Source organism: Ursus arctos, unplaced genomic scaffold (assembly GCF_023065955.2).
Source record: "Ursus arctos isolate Adak ecotype North America unplaced genomic scaffold, UrsArc2.0 scaffold_37, whole genome shotgun sequence".
Lineage (NCBI taxonomy): Eukaryota > Metazoa > Chordata > Mammalia > Carnivora > Ursidae > Ursus > Ursus arctos.
In genome coordinates this window covers 27,799,598-27,819,235 of record NW_026623053.1, presented here as the reverse complement: position 1 = coordinate 27,819,235, position 19,638 = coordinate 27,799,598, and the positions used below count along the sequence as shown (strand labels likewise).

The 19,638-nt window shown below is 42.4% G+C and overlaps 2 protein-coding genes across 2 annotated transcripts in view; one reads left to right on the top strand and one right to left on the bottom strand.

The window, feature by feature from the left end:
- The window catches only part of NEMF (nuclear export mediator factor), a 49,370-nt gene extending 40,908 nt beyond the window's left edge, over positions 1-8,462 (top strand). Inside the window, exons 26-33 of the mRNA XM_026513680.4 lie at positions 1,203-1,356; positions 2,515-2,592; positions 3,159-3,356; positions 4,594-4,626; positions 5,494-5,594; positions 5,693-5,736; positions 5,819-5,898; positions 6,172-8,462. Coding sequence (XP_026369465.1) covers positions 1,203-1,356; positions 2,515-2,592; positions 3,159-3,356; positions 4,594-4,626; positions 5,494-5,594; positions 5,693-5,736; positions 5,819-5,898; positions 6,172-6,249 — 766 coding nt within the window. The 3' untranslated portion in view covers positions 6,250-8,462. The remainder of the gene's footprint in view (positions 1-1,202; positions 1,357-2,514; positions 2,593-3,158; positions 3,357-4,593; positions 4,627-5,493; positions 5,595-5,692; positions 5,737-5,818; positions 5,899-6,171) is intronic.
- KLHDC2 (kelch domain containing 2) lies at positions 5,180-18,658 on the bottom strand. The gene is made up of 13 exons (XM_026513681.4): positions 18,227-18,658; positions 15,621-15,700; positions 13,671-13,788; positions 11,709-11,824; positions 11,326-11,407; positions 11,089-11,172; positions 10,478-10,558; positions 10,344-10,402; positions 9,636-9,745; positions 9,178-9,250; positions 8,101-8,188; positions 7,960-8,012; positions 5,180-7,750 (listed from the first exon to the last, which is right to left on the bottom strand). The coding sequence occupies exons 1-13, from the start codon at positions 18,377-18,379 to the stop codon at positions 7,627-7,629; spliced, it is 1,221 nt and encodes a 406-aa protein (XP_026369466.1). The 5' UTR covers positions 18,380-18,658; the 3' UTR covers positions 5,180-7,626.
- Positions 18,659-19,638: the final 980 nt, after the last annotated feature.

Genomic DNA, 19,638 nt, shown 5'->3' with positions numbered 1-19,638 from the left:
CATAGAAGGTCTCGGGAGGCAGGCAGGCAGGAGGAAAGGGACAGCTGAGACAATCACTATCGGGTAAAAAAGGCTATAAAGCTAGTTAAGCAGTCCAGGAAGAGACTGTAGAGTGGAATGGATAATAAACCCTTGTGTTTGAGAAAGATAATCATTAAACAGCTTCAACACACTTGCTGAGGACACAGCACTATGCTTAATACTGAGTATACAAAGAGGTAAAATATAATAAAGCTTGTGCCTTTAAGGCGTTTTTAAGTCCTGGATTCAGGAAAAGAGCCATACGGTAGGGATACACTAGTTCAGGAGCCAGAAACTGCTGTGAGTCCAGATATTTTGAGAATACCATCAGAAGTGTACCTTGAAGATATATCAGGCCATAGGTAAATGGAAGATAAGAAGGTCAAAGATTCCAAGGAGAATTAGCATTAACAAAGCAGGGCAGCGATTTGGAAGCAATATGCATAGTGCTTTGGGGAATTGATAAGTAGACTGAGGTGAAAGGGGCAAAAAGTTCATGTTTGTGAACTGGTAGATGATAAGATGGGCAAAGTGAACTTGGATCAAAAGTGGAGAACTGATTAGAATGATAAGCTAGCTATTTTTGTACCTCATCCCGAAAGTGATATGAGGAACATTTTGGAAGATTTTAAATGGGAACGTGAGATAGATAAACACTTAAGATTAATCTAGAAGTTCATGTAGAACAGTTTATGGGGGAAATACTGAAAAAAGGTCTCGGTAGGAAGTGATGAGGACCAGGGCTAGTGTGGTGGCACTGGGAATAGAAGAGATTGCACATAGAAAATGTCATAAAGGGTTTCTCCTTCCTCCTTAATCTGTATATCTTTATCTGTGTATTTATTCAGCTAACCTGTCAACATATTTTATTGAATACTAAAATCTGCCAAGGCCATGCTGATACAGACTACAAATCCTAGTGCCTGGCCATCAAGGTGTGGAGGCTACTGAGTAAGGATAGGTCAAGGGTGACAGTGTGTGGCCTGGATGACAGAAAGAATAAATCCATGAGAGAAAAGTTTTTAGCTTTTTCCTATATGCTGTATTTTCCCTACTTTTATACTGTAGCCTGGTGGTTATGAAGTTAAGCAGAAGCCATGATCTTTTATATATTATACGTGTTCCCCTTCCTGTATTTTGGGACACTAAGAATCAGATGTTCCCATTTCATTTCTATTTAGGGAAATGAAGAAGAAAAAGCTTCCAAGTGACTCAGGGGATTTAGAAGTGATAGAGGTAAAGGACAAAGAAAAAGAAAATACTTTACACATTGAAACTCATCAGAACACAAGCAAAAATGTCCCAGCTGTGCAGCCAATGAAACGAGGACAGAAGGTAATAAAGCTTTGGGGTGAACTGTTAAAGTTAGTACTCTGTGGTTCACAAATGAAGTTGTGAGGTTCTTTTTTTTTAAGATTTTACTTTTATTTATTTGAGAGAGAGAGACAGTGACAGAGATAGCAAATGAGAGCACAAGCTGGGAGGAGAGGGAAAAGCAGCCTCCTGCTGAGCAGGGAGCTCGATGTGGGGCTCTGTCCCAGGACCCTGGGATCATGACCTGAGCCAAAGGCAGGTGCCCAACCGACTGAGCCACCCAGGCGCCCTGGTTCTTCTTAATTTTTTAAAGTTTAAGTGAAGATGTAGGCAAAGAAAATAATCCTATGTGGCTTCCTTTGACTGAAAGTTAGTTAGGCTCTAGGGAACGTAGAGATCACCGTTCTGTGTCCCTTTCAGATCATCTAGATAGACGCTCTCATTGTATGTAGAGGGGGAATCAGAAGTATAGACTTTTAGAAGTCTCAGTTATCAACCTTTTCTTTTATAGTTCGGAGTTCTTTGTGTCCCGCTTAAAGAAATCTTCAAAAATTTATAAATTTTTTATTTGGGCCCCAGCGAAGATTAATAAGGACAAAAATCTAGGAGAGGCCTAGAGGTGTATGGTTTTAAAAATTACTAGGTAATTTGGATGTGTAGCCCACATAAAAGAATCACCAGTTTAGTTGAGAAAATTCAGTCTTAAGAGCCTTTGTCCAGCTTAGCTTTTGCTGCCTTGGCTCCTGTTCTTCCTCTCTCTGTGGATCCTGTCTCCAACCGAGTGCAAGGACTTGCTACTACTCCGCTGTCGTGTCTTTATCTTACAATCCTGCTTTTCTTGTATTCCCTGTAAAATTTACTTCTTTTAAGACATTCAAGTTGTACTCTACTTGTCCCCCATAGTTCTTGATAAAGCTGAAAGAAGTCTTTCTCTGAATCACCTTAGAAATAATGTTTGCATTTAGAATATGTTGCATGACATGTGTCGTCGTCTTCTACCAGATGGTAAACTCTTTGAGGGTGAGGCGTATGGTTTATCCATCATTTTAGCCTCTCTACTGCTTATTATAATGGTATCTTCTCAGCATTTTTGACAGAATAAGAGCACCTTTTCTTTACAAACATTTGGCATTTTTTTAACTGCTGAATTTTTCCAACTAAAGTCTTTTGATTTTGTAGAGTAAAATGAAAAAAATGAAAGAAAAATACAAAGACCAAGATGAAGAAGAACGTGAACTCATCATGAAGTTGCTGGGGGTAAGTACCATCCAAAACCATGTTCTTCTTTGTTTTTGTTTTGTTTTTAGATTTCATTTGAGAGAGAGAGAATGTGCATGCAAGCCAGGGGAGCAGCAGGCAGAGGCAGAGGCAGAGGGAGAAGCAGACTTCCCACCGAGCAGGGACCCCAGTGCGGGGCTGGATCCTAGGACCCTGGGATCGTGATCTGAGCCGAAGGCAGACGCTTAACTGACTGAGCCGCCCAGTGGCCCTCTTCTTTTGCTTTTTAAGGGGCATTCAGACCGCTGCCTATCCTATGCTGGGATTCAGTACAAACAATATTGAACATACAACATTTTTTTTTTAAGATTTTTTTTCGGGGGGGGAGCATGCACAAGCAGGGGGAACAGCAGGCAGAGGGAGACGCAGGCTCCCTGCTGAGCAGGGAGCCCGATGCAGGACTTGATCCCAGGACCCTCGGATCATGACCTGAGCTGAAGGCACACACTTAACTGACTGAGCCACCCAGCCCCACCCCCTTTTTAAAAGATTATTTATTTGTCAGAGAGAGAGAGAGGACATTATTTTACCTCTATGAATTAAAGTCTGCAGGTTCAAACAAAGAAGAAAAGGGGAAGAAGGGGAAGAAAGGAAAAACAAAGGATGAACCTGTGAAGAAACAGCCCCAGAAACCTAGAGGTGGACCAAGGGCTTCAGACAGCATCAAGAAAGAAACTCCCTCCCTTGAGGCTGTAAGTCCGGAGTTACAGGACTTGGCTGCAAATGACCCGCATGACGACAAGGTAGGGCTACCACTCCTGCGTGTGTGCGCTTTCGCTTCAAGACGGTCACCAGCCACCTCGGGGCTCCCGAGACACGAGGTTCACATAAGTGCTAAAACCAGGACAAGTGGTAACCTTATTCTTAATGAAAGTCCTCTTAGAAATACAACCTAAAGGACTAAATTTCCAGGATGTAAGTGTAAAAATGGTCGTGTTCATATAAGTTTTTTACAAGCCTTTAGAAAATAATTTTATGGAGAGGCTTTATCTGATTCTAGTGGGAGCTCAGTTACAATAAGACAAATAATTCGGATTGTCTTGAAGATGAGCAGAAAGTAAATTTGCGCTTCTCTAGATTTTTCTGTAGGAATATATGCTGTGTTATCTTACATAATGTCCACTGCCTGTACAGCTCAAGTGCCAAGTAAGTGCCCTAGTTGAAAAACCAGCGAGAAGTGAAATTTATCCAGTTAAGATGGTTGCCTAATTATTCTGTCAACTGAAAACAAGCCCAGCTTTAAGTATATCTTCTTGAAATCCTGAGCAAAGGATTGACTACTTTATAAAATTGGAAAAAATTTGGCTTTGCTGGTATTTGTATTTATAGCAGTTAAAGCTTTGGCTAGAATCGTCCGTTCTATTCAGTGTGGATAATGCTTACAGGGATTCCAGAACAATGTTACTGTTTTATAATGTGACAATTCATTTTGATCCTCAAATTTTTACACTGTTCTCATATCTGTAATTTATTCTGTAAACCAGAGACTCATAAATATTGAGGTGTTGTGAATTATACATAAAAAAACCTATTTGGAGATAATCTAAGAAGAGCAAACAAAAGTAAGCTTACCTTAATATATGAAAAATTTTATCCTAGAACTGTTGAACGGAGACTAAAAAATAAAAGTTCTGTTCACCAGGATTCTCCATTTTCCTTTGGCAAACATATCAAATTTAGTTGTCATTTTAAATTGTCATTTTACGTTTAATTTCACTATTTTAGCATGCACTCCATGTGAAAGTGTTTTTTTTTTTTTAACTTCAGAGAACAGTGCTTTTTCTCTTTGACACTGCTCTCTCAAATAGATGCACAAATCCGTTTTGGGACACCGCAGAACAGAGTCTTGGGGTCCATAACCTGTAGTTAAGATGTGATAGTCTTGTTATATTATTGGGTTTTTTTTCTCCTCATAGTTTTTTAATCATGTGGAATTTCAACTTAAGTTATAGCTGACTTTTATAATTTTGTTTGGAGCAGGAAGAACAAGACCTGGACCAGCAGGGTAATGAGGTATGACTTTGTGTTGGGGTCCCTACTGTGACACTCTGACTACAGTCTAGTTCCCAGAATATTTGATATACAGTTTCTAACTAATTACAACTTCTAAGGCTAAGACAAGATTATAGGCTCTGGAGTCCAACATTCTGGGTTTGAATCCCAACTGTGCTATGTATAACTGCGACCTTGAAGCATTATTTTTTGTGCTTCTGTTTCCTCATCTGAAGAGTGGGGACGATTGGTCCCTGCCAGGAGAGTAGTGTTTGGAGAATACCCATAAAGCGTTTAGAGAAGTCCATGGCACGAAGTAAAAACTACTTCAGCACCAAGCATCTTGTCCAGGTTTTATTCGTGTTGCTAAACAAATATGGCTGATCTCGTAGGCAGCCCACCAAGAGCAACTCTAAGAAGCCTGTGAGATTTTTCCTGAAGAACAGGCAGAATGCCCCAGGTGGGCCAGGGTGGGAGAGGGGAGTGCCGCTAGAAAATCCCCCTGGTCGAGAAGTGCTGGTCTAGCCAAAGTATCACTCCCATTTCCAGGCAATGAATTTAAATCGATTTGTGGTCATTTTTATACATCACTTTAATCCACAGTAGTTTTCTGCAACAAATAACATCCAACAAGTTTTTTATTCCTTAAATGTATTTACAAGTATTATTTTTGAAAATCATTGTTTTCATTGCTCATTATGTTATACAGAGATTTTAGTAGTAAAGAATATAAACGCCATTGGTCTTAAACTCTTTGGAGCTAGAAACAGAAAGCAGAGCTTAAGACTATAGGTCTATCAGAAAAAGATAAAAATATGTTGAGTATTAAGACTTTTCTTTTTTAGGACTGGTAAGAATTTTATAATTGTTTTTGTTCTCCCTTTTTAGGAAAATCTCTTTGACTCTTTGACTGGGCAGCCGCATCCTGAAGATGTATTACTGTTTGCCATTCCAATATGTGCCCCTTACACCACCATGACAAACTATAAGTAAGTCATCTGTAGTTTACTCAAAACCACTGACACATAGTGACTTGTGAATGGTTTTGTAATCTCTGTTCAGTAACACACGCAATTCCTTTTTAAAGATACAAAGTGAAACTTACTCCTGGAGTTCAGAAAAAGGGAAAAGGTATTTAAAAAATTTTTTTGAATTATGATTTTGAACGTTTCTTCCCCGAACAGAAGTAGATTCTTCTATTTTCTATTTACAGCTGCAAAAACAGCCTTGAATAGTTTCATGCATTCCAAAGAAGCAACAGCAAGAGAAAAAGACTTATTTCGCAGTGTAAAGGTAAAGTATTCCTCCTGAAGTCTGGAGCTCGGTGGTACAGTTAAAAATGTTAGCAGTTTCTACTTTCAGTTCTTTATTCATAGTAGATGCAGGCTGCAGCTGTTGTTTTGGTAGCTAATGCTGTCGTCTTACTAGAAGCAGTGCAACATAAGTAAAATCATTTCCACAGAAAATTTTGGAAATGTCTGTCTTTTGACAGCAGAGGACACATAACTGTCATAAACATGACGACCACATAGAATGTGAAGATATTCAGCAATTCTCTTTTTTTAGGACACGGATTTATCAAGAAACATTCCTGGCAAAGTCAAAGTGTCTGCACCCAATCTTCTGAATGTAAAAAGGAAATAGCTGAAATGAAATCCTAAAATATTTGAGAAGAGCCAATTTTATAGCCTTTTGGAAGTTCAAAGATGAAAACACCATGTAACAAGACTTCCGCATTTAAAAATGAACTAAACATTGCCTTGCTATATTCGCCAAAAGGACTTTTTTTTTTCTTCCAGTTTTTTAGAGAGGAAACACACACTACGGTAGGATTTCCTAAAATATTTGTGGACAGTTAAATGCTAACTGTATACATCTGTAGTTTTTCTCCTACATTTTCTCGAAATTTGGGAGGTTAATACTAAGAAGTTTTCATTTCATGTTGTACAGAAGTCGAACGGTGAAGTGGCTCAGCTGCTTAGACTGCTGACTTGGTCATCCACCCTTAGAACATCTAGTGTATCTACTGCAGGCCGGTCACAGTTGTTTTCTGATGGTGTGGTGGGGGTGGGGGGTTGAACATGTAGGATTAAGTGTTGGAAACCTTCTGCCTTTACTTCTAGTTGTCAAAAAATATATTAGACCAGATTTAAAATACACATAATTCAGCCTAAGAAGTAACACCTAAAAAAAATTGGTACTCATCACTTCCATGCATTTAAACAACTTCACTTTTCATCCTGATTTCTTCCTTGTAATCTGTTTTATACCATTTTATTTTCTACCTCTAGTAATTAGCAGCATGTTCCAGAGTATCTTAACCTATGATATCATAAGTGCACTTTTAGGCTTATCACTAAAGACTCTTGACCCAGCTCCTCCTCTTCTATCTCCTAACAGAACGAAGAAGTCATAACATCATTCCCATTCTTTTATGAGCTAAAAAACTTATTAAATGATTAGACCATAGCTACCGACAGTATGACCACTTGCCCCGCCCCTATACCAAAGCATCAATAAGGTCAAAGTACTGAACAGCTGTTGGTCCTTCCAGAATTTAACCAGCTTAGTCCTATTGAGAATATTTTTCCATTTGAATGTAAAAAAAAAAAAAAACTTTGTAATTATACAGCCTAGCGTTGTAAATACAACAGATTACTCTTGCAATTAAAAAAAAAAAATTTAAAAAAATAACCTTACCATTTTGATAGTGGTAAGAATAATGTAATGTTTCCACGGCTATATATCCTGAAGTTACCAAAAAGGAAATATAATAACCATTCCTTGGGGTAAAAAGCCCAAGTATTTTCTTTTGCTTTAATAGAACACAGTTACTGGTGTTAAATACATTTATTGTAAACTTTAGACACAAAAATAGGTTCTCTAGGCCATTCACATGCACATTAAAACCAAAAAGCTGCAAACTACAACAATGCATATAATTATACAAACGATACCACTCTCTGATGTTTACAGAATTGCTGTCCATGCAAGGTGATCAGAGGCATGATCTATGAAGCCTTAAGATCCAGAAGTGTTGTTACTACCAAACCTCTGATTAACACTGTGAAGTAAGTGTTTTGGAAGGCAGTTCCACGAGTTGGCTAACATTTCTTTGAAGCAAATGACGGCTTCTAAGCTTAGCCTGAAAGTGGACAAGAGAAAAATAATTTTGCTTTACTGTTTGGAAGTACATTAATTTAAAGACTTATTAAAAAACAACCCCCCCAAGAAAATAAAGATTTTCATAGGAACTGGTTAGTTACAGAAGGCTTGTTATTGCCCTTGTTATCCGTATACCTGGTTTTTCAGGGGCATTAATTGAAATGAAGTACCTAGTAAAAAGTTACTTACCTTACAAGAGATTTTGGTTGAACTGAAAATATAAGTATTTCATTACTGTGTGCCTGAAAAATAGATTTGAACATTTTCAAAAGTAAGTACTCCACAGGTTTCAGAAATATTATCAAGTGTCCTTTAGGGTAGAATACTTACAGCTCTGTGATGGACAAGAAGGTTATTGGCGCACCCACCAAAAACGATTACTTCTCCTTCGTCGCTGGCACAAGCTGTATGCCATAATCTATATTTAAAACAAAAGCTTGAGTTTGAAGTTACCCAAACACCGAATTGACGATGTATGCTACAGAACAGAATGCTGAAAGAAAGACTAGAGATCTTTAGTACAGACCAGAAACACGTTGAGAAGCAACCGCTAGAAAAAAATGTTTTATCTGGATGTTATCATTTTCTCTCTGGTCCAGTCCTAATTTATGCAATGAGGGGTTTGAACTGAATGATCTGTTCTCTAGGTCTTTGTTAGCAATAAAACTCTTATGGGAGATGTGTGGATATTATATGCCCTCTCGATCTTCTTTTCACGGCAGGGCCAGTCCTCCTAACACAAAACATCTGAAGGATGCTGCATCCGCCTGAGATACTCTAGGTGTCAGGCCTGGTCATCCTGTGGGAAGAATTTTTGTGCCAAATGAAGCCTTTGTGCATAAGTGTACTTACATTAGAGGCTTGGGGGGGGAGATGCAGGCTGACCTATTTAAATGTGCTTTGAATACCAGTTGTGACTACAGCATATCCTTTAGCAGTTTTTGTAACAATTCTGAGATTAACAAAGAGAACTCTTGGGTGATGTGATTTAATATCTGTTAGTGCTACTGCAAATCTGATTCCCTATATTCATTCTTCAGGGTTTTGAAATTCTCTCCTTTCCAGTTACGTTTCTTTTAAATGGCAAACCTAGGATCAGTTGAAAACACTTGAGAAAAGGGCTTGATTATAAATTTTAACTACATCAATTTTATGATAAAAGCAGCAGCAAAAGTCAAGTCCAGCTTTGTTTTTTATGCACAGGGACAGAAAAGAAAGCATTCGATACTAGGATAATATTGGTTTTCTTTTCTTTCAAGAGGTATGACATGAAACCTTAGTGAGTGTTAGGATTTTTAATAAGAAGAATGAGGTACACAGCCACAATTTCCTCTCTCATACCGGTCTTGTACGTCTTTATGGACCTCAATTATTCAGTATAAGAATTATTTTTTAAATAGTTCATACCTTGGTTTTTCAGTATAGGGATGATTAAACTGTATCCATTCATTTTTACTGATGCAGTAAGTCCAGGCATCACCTGATTGAAGCAAAGAACAGCCATGAAATATGTTGTCAACAGGACACTGATAATTAAAGGGCACAGCTTTAGCAAGAAAGGTAATAAATCAGATTGTGAGTACAAACAGGAAGTATAGATCTTTTTTTTTTCCCCTCTGCACTTAACCAAGCAGCCCTTTGCTTGTTACAACCCTCCAGTGGGGCTTTTAAGTGTTGCACTGGACAGAATCAGTGGATGTCCTAGTATAAAAACAATTACAGGTTTGTTATGGAATCAAAATTAATAGCAAACCTTCCAACCAACCCTATAGCCCTCTGATATATTTAAGAGAGACTGATGTTTTCCATCTCTTTATATTATCACATATGAATGATGTATAATGATTTATTTTTAAAAGACTTACTTAGTGGCTGTTTATCAGTGGTAAATCCTCCAAAGAGAAAGAGATGATCTGAAGAAACTGGTGTTAGTGAGTGCCAAGATCGGCCAACTGGGCATATGCCTTGTGGAATTCTGAAAAGAGCAGCTACGTTACAGTATCTGTGTTTGAAAGCGGCTGCTATTTAATACAGAGAAACAGTAAAGAAGTTTTCTTTTAAAGTTCATATAGAATTATGAAAAAAGACTTTAAATTTAAAAACCTCTTGGTATTAATACTGCATGCTTTTTTTTTTAAAGATTTTATTTATTTATTTGACAGAGATAGAGACAGCCAGCGAGAGAGGGAACACAAGCAGGGGGAGTGGGAGAGGAAGAAGCAGGCTCCCAGCAGAGGAGCCCGATGTGGGGCACGATCCCAGAACGCTGGGATCATGCCCTGAGCCGAAGGCAGACGCTTAACTGCTGTGCCACCCAGGCGCCCCTGCATGCTTTAGAATTAACTACGTTCTTAGAAGGTAGAGTCAACTTCAGATCTTTTCAACAAACACTGAGCATATGCTGTGTGCCAGGTAGTTACGGGAACAGGAAATTTTAAAAAATTTCTTTAAGGATCTAATCATCACATTTATTTAAATTCTCAGTTGTAGAAAATTTAAGCAAGTATGTTATATACTGATAACAGAAAAAAATATTAAATGTTTTAAAAATAATTCTCTAAAGTGATACATACAATTCATTCCACTCCCATGTATCCAGATTAAGATAGTGAAGATCATTCATTCTAGCATCCTGAAAAAGGATAATGAAGTAATTATCATTCGGAATGACTCAAAAGCAAATCATTGAAACTATTCATACACTTACTCGGTATCTGCCTCCAAACACAAAGCCTTTGTTTCCAACAGTTGCACAGGCGTGGGCAGCACGAGGTGAAGGTGCTTTACCCTGTAAAAGTCATAAAAGCAATGTTTTAAAATAAATACCAGAATCTTTTCTGGATATGGGATGAGGATATGCAAGACACCTGAGCTTTTAAGCTAACGTGCAGATGTCTATTCAACAGCAATACTAAAACCACGCACTGTAATTTTATATGTGAGCTGTATTACTTAATGCAGTAGTTCATAGAATGATTGTCTTATTCTTATCTTTTAAAATAAAAGGTAGTACATTATATGACACCTGTGTCAGAGGAAAAAGAAATCTAATATTTGAGTGACTTAAATTACAATCTAGTGCTTAGGAGTTATTTAGTTTCAAACAATACCACTTAACATCTATTAGATAATGGATGCTGGGTTAGTCTGTATATTCACTAAACTTTTCTGAGGTATGGACTCCTTGGAGAATAATGAAAGCAATGAACCTTCTCTCTCCAGAAAAACAGGAATGAACTGTCCATTTTTACCACCTCCAACTCCCTTTCTCCTCCAAGGAGCCTTGCTTTAATAATTCATTATTCTTCAGTAACTCACGGTAGTGATAGGCTGACTCCAGATAAATGTTTCAGTGTCTAAAATATGTACATGATCATTCCATCCTCTCGGGTGGCTTGAATTCTACAGAAAATAAGAATCGGAGTTATTTCACAAATGTTTGTAAAATTATATAGCTTTGCCTGGTTTATGAATAAGGCAAAATGAACAAGACTAGCAAACGTGTATTATTTCAAATACCAAGAAGGCCATATACAAATACGAAACCTCACTCACCCAAAAAGATGTTTCATCAAATTCAAAAGTTCCCAATACTTTATCTTCAGGTAAATATCCATAACCTCCAAAAAATATTAACCTGTTTGATAAAAAACACACTAAAAATTCAAACATCCACAGGTTAGAAAGATATGAGAAGTTTTTCTTTCATGCTACGAACTGAGAAGGCACCCTTCCATATATAGAATACTCATTCACATAATAACGGCTACTATGGCTAATTAGGTGCTGTGTTAAGCACTTTGATGTATTAATTCATTTAACCCTCATACGGGCCCTAGAAGGTATGTTCTAAGGTTACAATGGTTATTGTCTAAGGACACTTGAATGGCAAACCACTTTGCACATAAAAACTCAAATCTACGGGGCTGCTAACTCACTTGTTTTTATATACCCAGACACCAAGTTTGTCCTTTGATGATGGAGGAATTCCTTGGCAATCAATCCTTTCCCACTGTAATACTCTGTCAGTAGACCTTGAATCCAGCATGTAGAACTGTCAGAAGCAATGATTTCAGTTAGGTTTGGTGATGGGCAAGAAATTCAGCGTTGGCATTTAATTTTATTGTGATGTAACAGTAATAGAAATGTCCTCGAATTCAGTTCTCCTTAAAGTGTGACTACAGACTGTTACTGGTCTGACTCTACATAAGGAATTTATGCCAGAATGTAAACTACCTAAGTCACTAGGCACCCTGTTCAGCTCATTTTTTCCCCAATAGCCTCATTTTTTTTAATGGAGGAATAGAAGTGTGTGGATTTTTATTCTGTGCCTTGATTACATAGGCACTCTTAGTCATACTGATCTAATTTATGGGTATGAAGATGGTATTACCAAAAAAATTCAACTCAGCAATTTCACCTTCAAACTGAAATTAACAAACACATCTTAAGTGCCTACTTAATCTTTTAGGATTTATCCTTAGCTGCTGCTACATAAAGTATTGGTCTTTCAAAGGGTTCCCATCCAGGTGCTTGAATAAATCTGCTTTTATATAATCTTTTTACTTCTCTTAAGACTCCTAAGCTTCCTTCCGATCAAACTTAAAATACTCAACCCCCAGCCATTTGGTACACTAACTACTCCCATTTTTCTGTCCAGCCCTAAAGCCACAGCTTCTTTCCCAAGCTGCTTCATGTTGGGTCAAAGTTCTCCCTCTCCGCCTTGGCCCTGAAAAACACATGGCTCCGCTACAGCCTACAAGCGGTGCCTCACAAAATCTTTCAGGCACAGAACCCTTTCTTCAAACAAAATCTTCAGCAAAGGCCTAACTGAAGTGGAGCTACGCTTGTTAAAATGGGAGTCAGGAGGGGTGGCCTGGAGCCTGCCCAACACCAGTATGCTCGTCCCACAGGTGTCCCAAGGCCTGTCAAAGACGTGACAGAGCTCTACTTGTTTGGAGCTCTGCCCCAGAGCTCCTAGGAGTACAGCTGGAACCTATGTCAGCCATATGCTCCATCCACAGCAAACCGCTTGGCATTCCCATGAATAAGACCTATTTGCTTATACCTCTGCCCCTGGATATCTGTATCGTGGCTCCCCCTTCCAGTTATGATTCAGTTCAACCCTCTTGGGTGAAGACTTTGCTTATTCTGTTCCTCCATCCTTCCAAACACAATGTCAAGGATTGTTTCTCAGATTTAACAGTATTTACTGAGCTGTTACACTATGAGCCAGGCTCCGTGTATCTCCTTACGTGCTGCTGAAATCATCTACTACTTACGTGTGTCCCTTCCAGAATATGAGGGGGGGACTGTATCATTCATCTCTGTGTCTCCAGTGTTTAACCAAGTGCTCAGCCTATAAGGTGCTTAAGTTGCTGTCTCCCTAAATCATATGCACCTTTCTGACTGACATTTGTGTGTCACTGGCTTGAGAGAGCAACTGTTACCTTTTTCCTATTTGGAAAAAACACCGACAGAGTCAACAACAGTATCTTAGAGTGCCATATTACAGGAATGTTAGCGTTGTCCGTATTCAGCCTCACAGCTGAGCGGTGCTCTGCTCGTTTTTACCCTGCCCCTCATGACTGTATCTTGTTTTCACCTGGTTTACTAATATTTATCTAACACCCCAGGGTTCTAAGACCGAGTAGCTGCAGAGAACACAAAGCAAAACCACTTAGAAAATTACTGCACACACATTATCAACCAAAGTTGATTTTACCAAAGGCCTAATAAACAGACTGGTAGACAAAATACTAAAATGCACATTCAGACCATTATCGCGTACATGAATTCTTAAAACTGGGACAGGAGTAAAGATGGGCTAACCTTAGAAATCCGAAGGTGTCTGAGAAAGTGTACAGTTGCCCTAAACCATAACCCTTGGAAACACTCACCTTATTCGTGTTGCCCCTTGAGTGGTGTCCTCCGAACAAGTAGAGCACCCGGTCCACGCACACAGCACAGCTTCCGGACATGGAGGGAGGCACATCTCCTTCCGTGTTTATTTTTTTCCTGAGGGCAGAAAAAAACAATGTAAATGTTTCGCAAAAGGGAAGAAATGTAAAAGTCATTCATTTTTCTTCTATCCCCACAATAAAGGGAAAACAAAGTCGGCAGGCCGGCTCGAGCGTCCGGGTCTCTTCCAGCGCCACAGGAGGCCTGGGAGCCGGGCGCACCGGCCTGTGCTGCTCAAGCTTCACTGCTCTTTGTTGACACAGCCAGTGGCTATTTTGCTTTTAGTGTCGAGTGAGCCGGGAATCCCAAAGGAAAACTTCGTCCCACTCCTGACAGATGAATTCAACAGTGTTTTATTCAGTGACCTTCTAGCCGTTCAGACGAATCTGATGATTCAGACCTTATGTGGGATTACAGGCGGTCAGTACTTAGCAGGCCCGGCACTGCTCTGAGTGCTCTGCGTGCCTCACGTCTTCTGAACCTAAGAACGAATCCGAATCAAAAAGCCTAAGAAATCTACGGTTCAGAATATTAATAGAATGGTTAAGGTCCTCTGCTCACTTTATCACTTTAGCTAAGCTTGAAGTTTCGGTAGGCTTATTTTTACAAATCCTTTATGGGGCTGGACGTTTTAAAAAATTTTGTAGAATTCCCCTATTAAAGGAATACTATTATAAATTTCCAATTCTCTAAAAAAAAAAAATCGAGCAAACAACTCAGATCAACACTAATTTGCTACGTACAGAAATAATCTTCACTTTTTAGTTGAACTCTTAAATCAGGTGGGACCACTACTGTCTTAGTCCTGTGATCTAGAATGTGCAAAATACGTAAAGGGCACAGAGTTCTTACCAAGCAAACCATGGAGAAGGCTACTTTGTAAATCCCAGCCACGGCTAACCCGGCATTTGAGAACCACATTAACTCTGCGAGAACATTCGCTTGAGCACCTCTTTTACAAGACTGGCAAAAGATCTTCTCAGAATATCCCCAGTTGTATGGAAGGCAAATTTAGGTTAGTGGTTGGTTGTTTTTTTTTCTTAAACACTAAAGAAATCTGCATTGAAATTTTAATGTTAGAGCTCATTAGAATACCACCTTTATTTCTAGGAGATACAATCTAGAAATCCTTTTCTCATTTACCATGTAACAGAAGATATAACATCTTAAAAATATATATATGGAGCTTTTACTGTATTTCCATTCCAAGATCTGAAGCCTCTACTTCTGTAACATTACAAGGATATTTTATAGAGCCCTCAATAGAGTGTCTTCAAAAAAGGTCATGAAAGTACCAAATTACTGAAGAGATGCTAATATGTCTAAGCTTAGCAGCCAAGCTGAACTAGCAGAACATGGTTTTTAGGACATAGAGATAGTTTTGGATCTTCAATTAAAATATTTTTATTCTGGGGCACCTGGGTGGCACAGCGGTTAAGCGTCTGCCTTCGGCTCAGGGCGTGATCCTGGCGTTATGGGATCGAGCCCCACATCAGGCTCCTCCGCTATGAGCCTGCTTCTTCCTCTTCCACTCCCCCTGCTGTGTTCCCTCTCTCGCTGGCTCTATCTCTGTTAAATAAATAAATAAAATCTTTAAAAAAAAATATGTTTTTATTCTAATAGAATGGGCTTTACAGAGTTGTGGGGGGTTTTCCCCCCATTTTAAGATTCATTTTATTTTAGAGAGCAGGGGAAAGGAGAGAGAATCTTCAAGCATATTCCCTGCTGAACACAGAGTCCAACTTGGGGCTCAATCTTGACCTTGACATCTTGACCTGAGCTGAAACCAAGAGTCAGACGCTTAACTGAGCCACCCAAACACACCCCGAGTTTCTTTTTATTTGCAATCTTATTTGAACTTTTCAGCCTCCCTCATAATATCCAGTTACCATCTTCCAGTCTCCATGTTGTAGATCCAGAGCTCTTCTCTAGGCAGATAAAAGTCATATAGTCCTCTGACTTGATTACTCTAAGAAGAATAACAAATAGCAAATATAAAAACAATTGGTATTCTAAAGAGGCACTATTGTGTATTTGTTCATATCTATCTTGAGATACTAATGAGAGTTATGAGAAGTTAAATAAGGCTTACAGTTCACTTCTAGCAAATGGACAGCCCTCCCTGCCCCATGCCACATACTCAAGGTATTGCTTATTAGACAACCCCACCCTTAGGACGCAGGCAGTTAAGAGGTCTCCAGGGGCTCTCCCAGGCCACTTTACGCTGAACAGACCTTCTCCAACTTTGCGTTGCAGGACTTCAGCAGAGGTTACCTGTGCCATGGCTCACACGCTACACACAGGTGCACCGTGTAAGTGCCTGACCCACACTAACACGTGATGTCATTTTCTAGCCATTCTCTACCAAGAAACAGAGGGGGCAGAACTGCAAATGTGCAGTTAAGTCCGTATGCAAAATTTTAAGTTCCTTGTTCTGCTCCATTTCCCCTCAGGTAAAAATTCTTAACAGAATGAGCTTACCATATGCCAGAACTAGCTGAGTTCTTTCAGTGGATTACTTTATTTAATCCTCTCAACAACCCTAGAAAGCAGTTGTTAGTACAAGAAAATAGGTTTTTTAGAGAGGTAAGTAATCTGCCCACAGTTACTTGCAAGTAACAGTGGAACCAGGATTCAGCCCTCCTTTCCTTGACATTGCAACTGCAGTGGAGGCCCGACCTCCCCAACCTTTGAACCTCCCCAGCCACTTTTTGAACAATGTCAACATTGACATGGTGAACAATAGCAGTTCACTGAGAATGGGTGTCAGGATCCAATAAGCTTGTATAATAAGTAGTAAACAGCAACAGAGGAGGTGGCCACATAAACACTTTCTATCCCACCACTTAGGAAGAGAAGGCTGGAATCACGATAGCGGGCTGACCCGGAGTAGACCAGCTTTGCCCAAAGAGGAGAACAGACTACTGTGTAGGAAGCGAAGGTTTATTGCCTTCAAAACAATCTCCAAAGGCTTCTCGGGGTTCTAGCCAAAATACTGAGGACAGCCTGTTTTGGAATCACCCACTTACTTCACTGATTGTGCCTCCCTCCTAAGTCCTAGGCATCCAGGCCCTAAAAACTCAGCATCAAAAATCTTCCTGACAACCCTACCCCCATTCCCCAAAGTCAAGTCCCATTCCCTCAACGCTGCTGATTTTTACAAACAGAATTATGAGTAAGTAGTGTAGACCAAAGTGTGATTAACGGGTTAACTTCTCCAATGGAATTATTTACATTTTAATAATGGCTCTACATACCTGCCCCTTCCTCCTACCAAGTACCCTCCTCTAAACACCTATTCAATGGACCCTGAGGAGAAAACACTGCAGATTAATTAGGACTGGCAAAAAAAGAAAACACACACACACACAAAAACCCAAAAATCTCTTCTTAAACTAAATGAATTCATCAAGACAGCACAGCAGTTTACTCCATCTGCCTTTTTGGCAGTTCTCCGCTATGATCCGGTCAACTGTGCCAGAAGCCAAACTCTACTACCAGAGTCAAAATAAGTCATCAAAGGCACAGGTGTAGTGGACCAGATTTCAAGCAAATGGGGGCAGGGAGATCAATTTTAAGACCAAAACGGACTAAAAAGAGTATTTTTGGTAGGAATGGATCAGCGCCACCCCAGCAAATGCAGCGCGCCCATTCTAGAATGTGAGGTGTTCCTGGGAACCTCTACAGCAAAAGGGCAGGAGAACTAAGGAACAGGCTTTGCACACGAGGCATCTGGGTAGGATCCCCCGCCAGAGGCGGCAAGAAGCGCAGCGGGCTCTAAAGCGGCAACTCACCGCGTTGCTTTTGATGAGGGGTCACAGAGCTGACCTGGTGGTTCCAACTGCTGCTGTGGATGTTTTGGTTACTGGGGGAGCCTTTTCCGTTCATTTTCTTAATAGGGGTTTATTCTGAAACATGTGAACCCTTTCTCAGCTGAAACTAAAAGGAAAGCAGCCGTGCGGTGCTCAAACAACAGGCTGACGGCCACAGCCCGGGTGCAGCTGGGCTCCCGAACAGGCGAGGTGGCTGAAGAAGGCGACTCCCGCGGGAATTCCGGGCAGTCCTCCTGCACCTCGGTCACCCCACACGCGGGCAACGGCAGCCGTGGGCCCAATGACCCCGGCCCCCGAGGGTGCGGTGCTCCCCGGCGGGCCCGAGAAACGGCCAAGAGTGACATCGCACGTCGCCCCTCTTACACCCCCAACCTTTGAAAATACAGCGCGCCTCGGGGTCGCGCGCCGCGCCCTCCCCGTAACGCCCCGACTTCCCCGGAGCCCAGGGCGCCGCGGGCGGGGAGCGGGGGGCGCGCGGGGGGCGGCGCGCGGGCGTGACAGCAGCCCAGGCGCGTCGGGACGGGTCGGGGGACCGGCGGGGAGGACCCCGCTCGCGAGGAAATGCACCGACGGGCAGAGACGCGCCGCGGGAGCGCCCCGGGCGGCCGCCCTGCCCGCCCGCCGCCCCGGACTCGGGGAGCCGCCGCGCGCCGCGCACTGACCTTGTAGCCGCCCCAGACGAACATGTGGCGCCCGTCGCCCACGGCTACGTGGCCGCTGCGCTCGGCGGGGCAGGCGAGCTCCAGGGACTCGTAGCCCTCGTAGGCCGGCCCCGGCAAGTCGTCCGCCCGCACGTCCTCGTTGCCATCAGCCATCTTGAGGCCGCACTCGCGCTCACCAGCGGCCTCACACCCGCGACGGACAGGAGACAAAGGAGGAGGAAGCGGCGCGCGGCGGCGAGAGGCGAGCCGAAGGCGGCGGCGAGGGGACGGCGTGCAGGCCGCTCGCTGGCCGCCCGCGCCCGCCCGGCCCTCCTCAGCGACGACAGCCTCTCCGGCCTCTGGGCCGCGCCGCGGGGTCGCGGGGTCGCGGGCCGGGGCGGCGGCGGGCCCCGCCGGGAGCACGGCGGACAGGGGTCCACTCGGGGCCGCGGCTCGCTCGCAGCCGGCCGCCCCGCCTCCAGCTCGCCCGTCGCCGCCGCCGGCCCTTGTTTACGCCGCGGCCGGACCCGCCCGTTCCGCTGACGCCGCCCGCCGGGCTCCGGAAGCGCGGCCGCCGCTCAGCGCCCCCAGCGCCGGGTCCTCCCGCCGCCGCCCCGGCCCGCGACCGGCCGGGCCCCGCAGCGCCGTGTGGCCGAGCTCGGACACCTCCGCGCCTCCCTTCGCTGCGGGCGCCGCGAGGACGGTAGCCACGTTCTCGCAAACGAAATGTTTATACGGAGAAGTCCTCCTCGTATGACTGAGGAACGTTCTCTAAGGGTTCACTGTCCGAAAAGGGGTGGCGACGTTGCTCCCTAAGGTTCTGGTCTCAGTTTCTCCAAGACGGAGGTCACGCCCTGTTTCCCTGTGGCCACGACGCGTGGCGCCGGGCCCTCCCGCCCGCTGCCGCAGCCCGGTGCTCGCAGAGCGACCCTGGCTCAGCAGAGATCTTAGGGCGGCATCCCTCGCCCAGGTTGGAAAATTGCACCCAAGAAGTATTTCAGAAGCCATCACCACCCAGCCCTTAAGGGAGAATGGCAAATCTTGCTCACCTACATGGATACTATTTGTCTTACATTTTGTATGATACATTTCAATTAGGTCAAGAAAATTAAGAATTCTTGGAATCTAAACTTGATTCCTCACCTGTAAAATAGGGTTGGCCGGAATACACCTGAAATCCCTCATGCAATGGTGCCTCTTTACTTGGATGTGTCTGGTGGGAGGAGTGTGCCTTATTACCCCGTCTTTTCCCCGTCTTCACGCTGTGACCACTACTTGGAAGGGACACTTTGAACAATAACAAAGGCTTTCCTGACTCCAGTTTTCATAGCCTGAAACTCCTTCCCTAGTCACTGCCCGTACGTTTACAATTTATCAAAATTTGTAGCATGGGTGAAAGCAGTGCTTAGAGGGAAATTTATAACACTGAATGC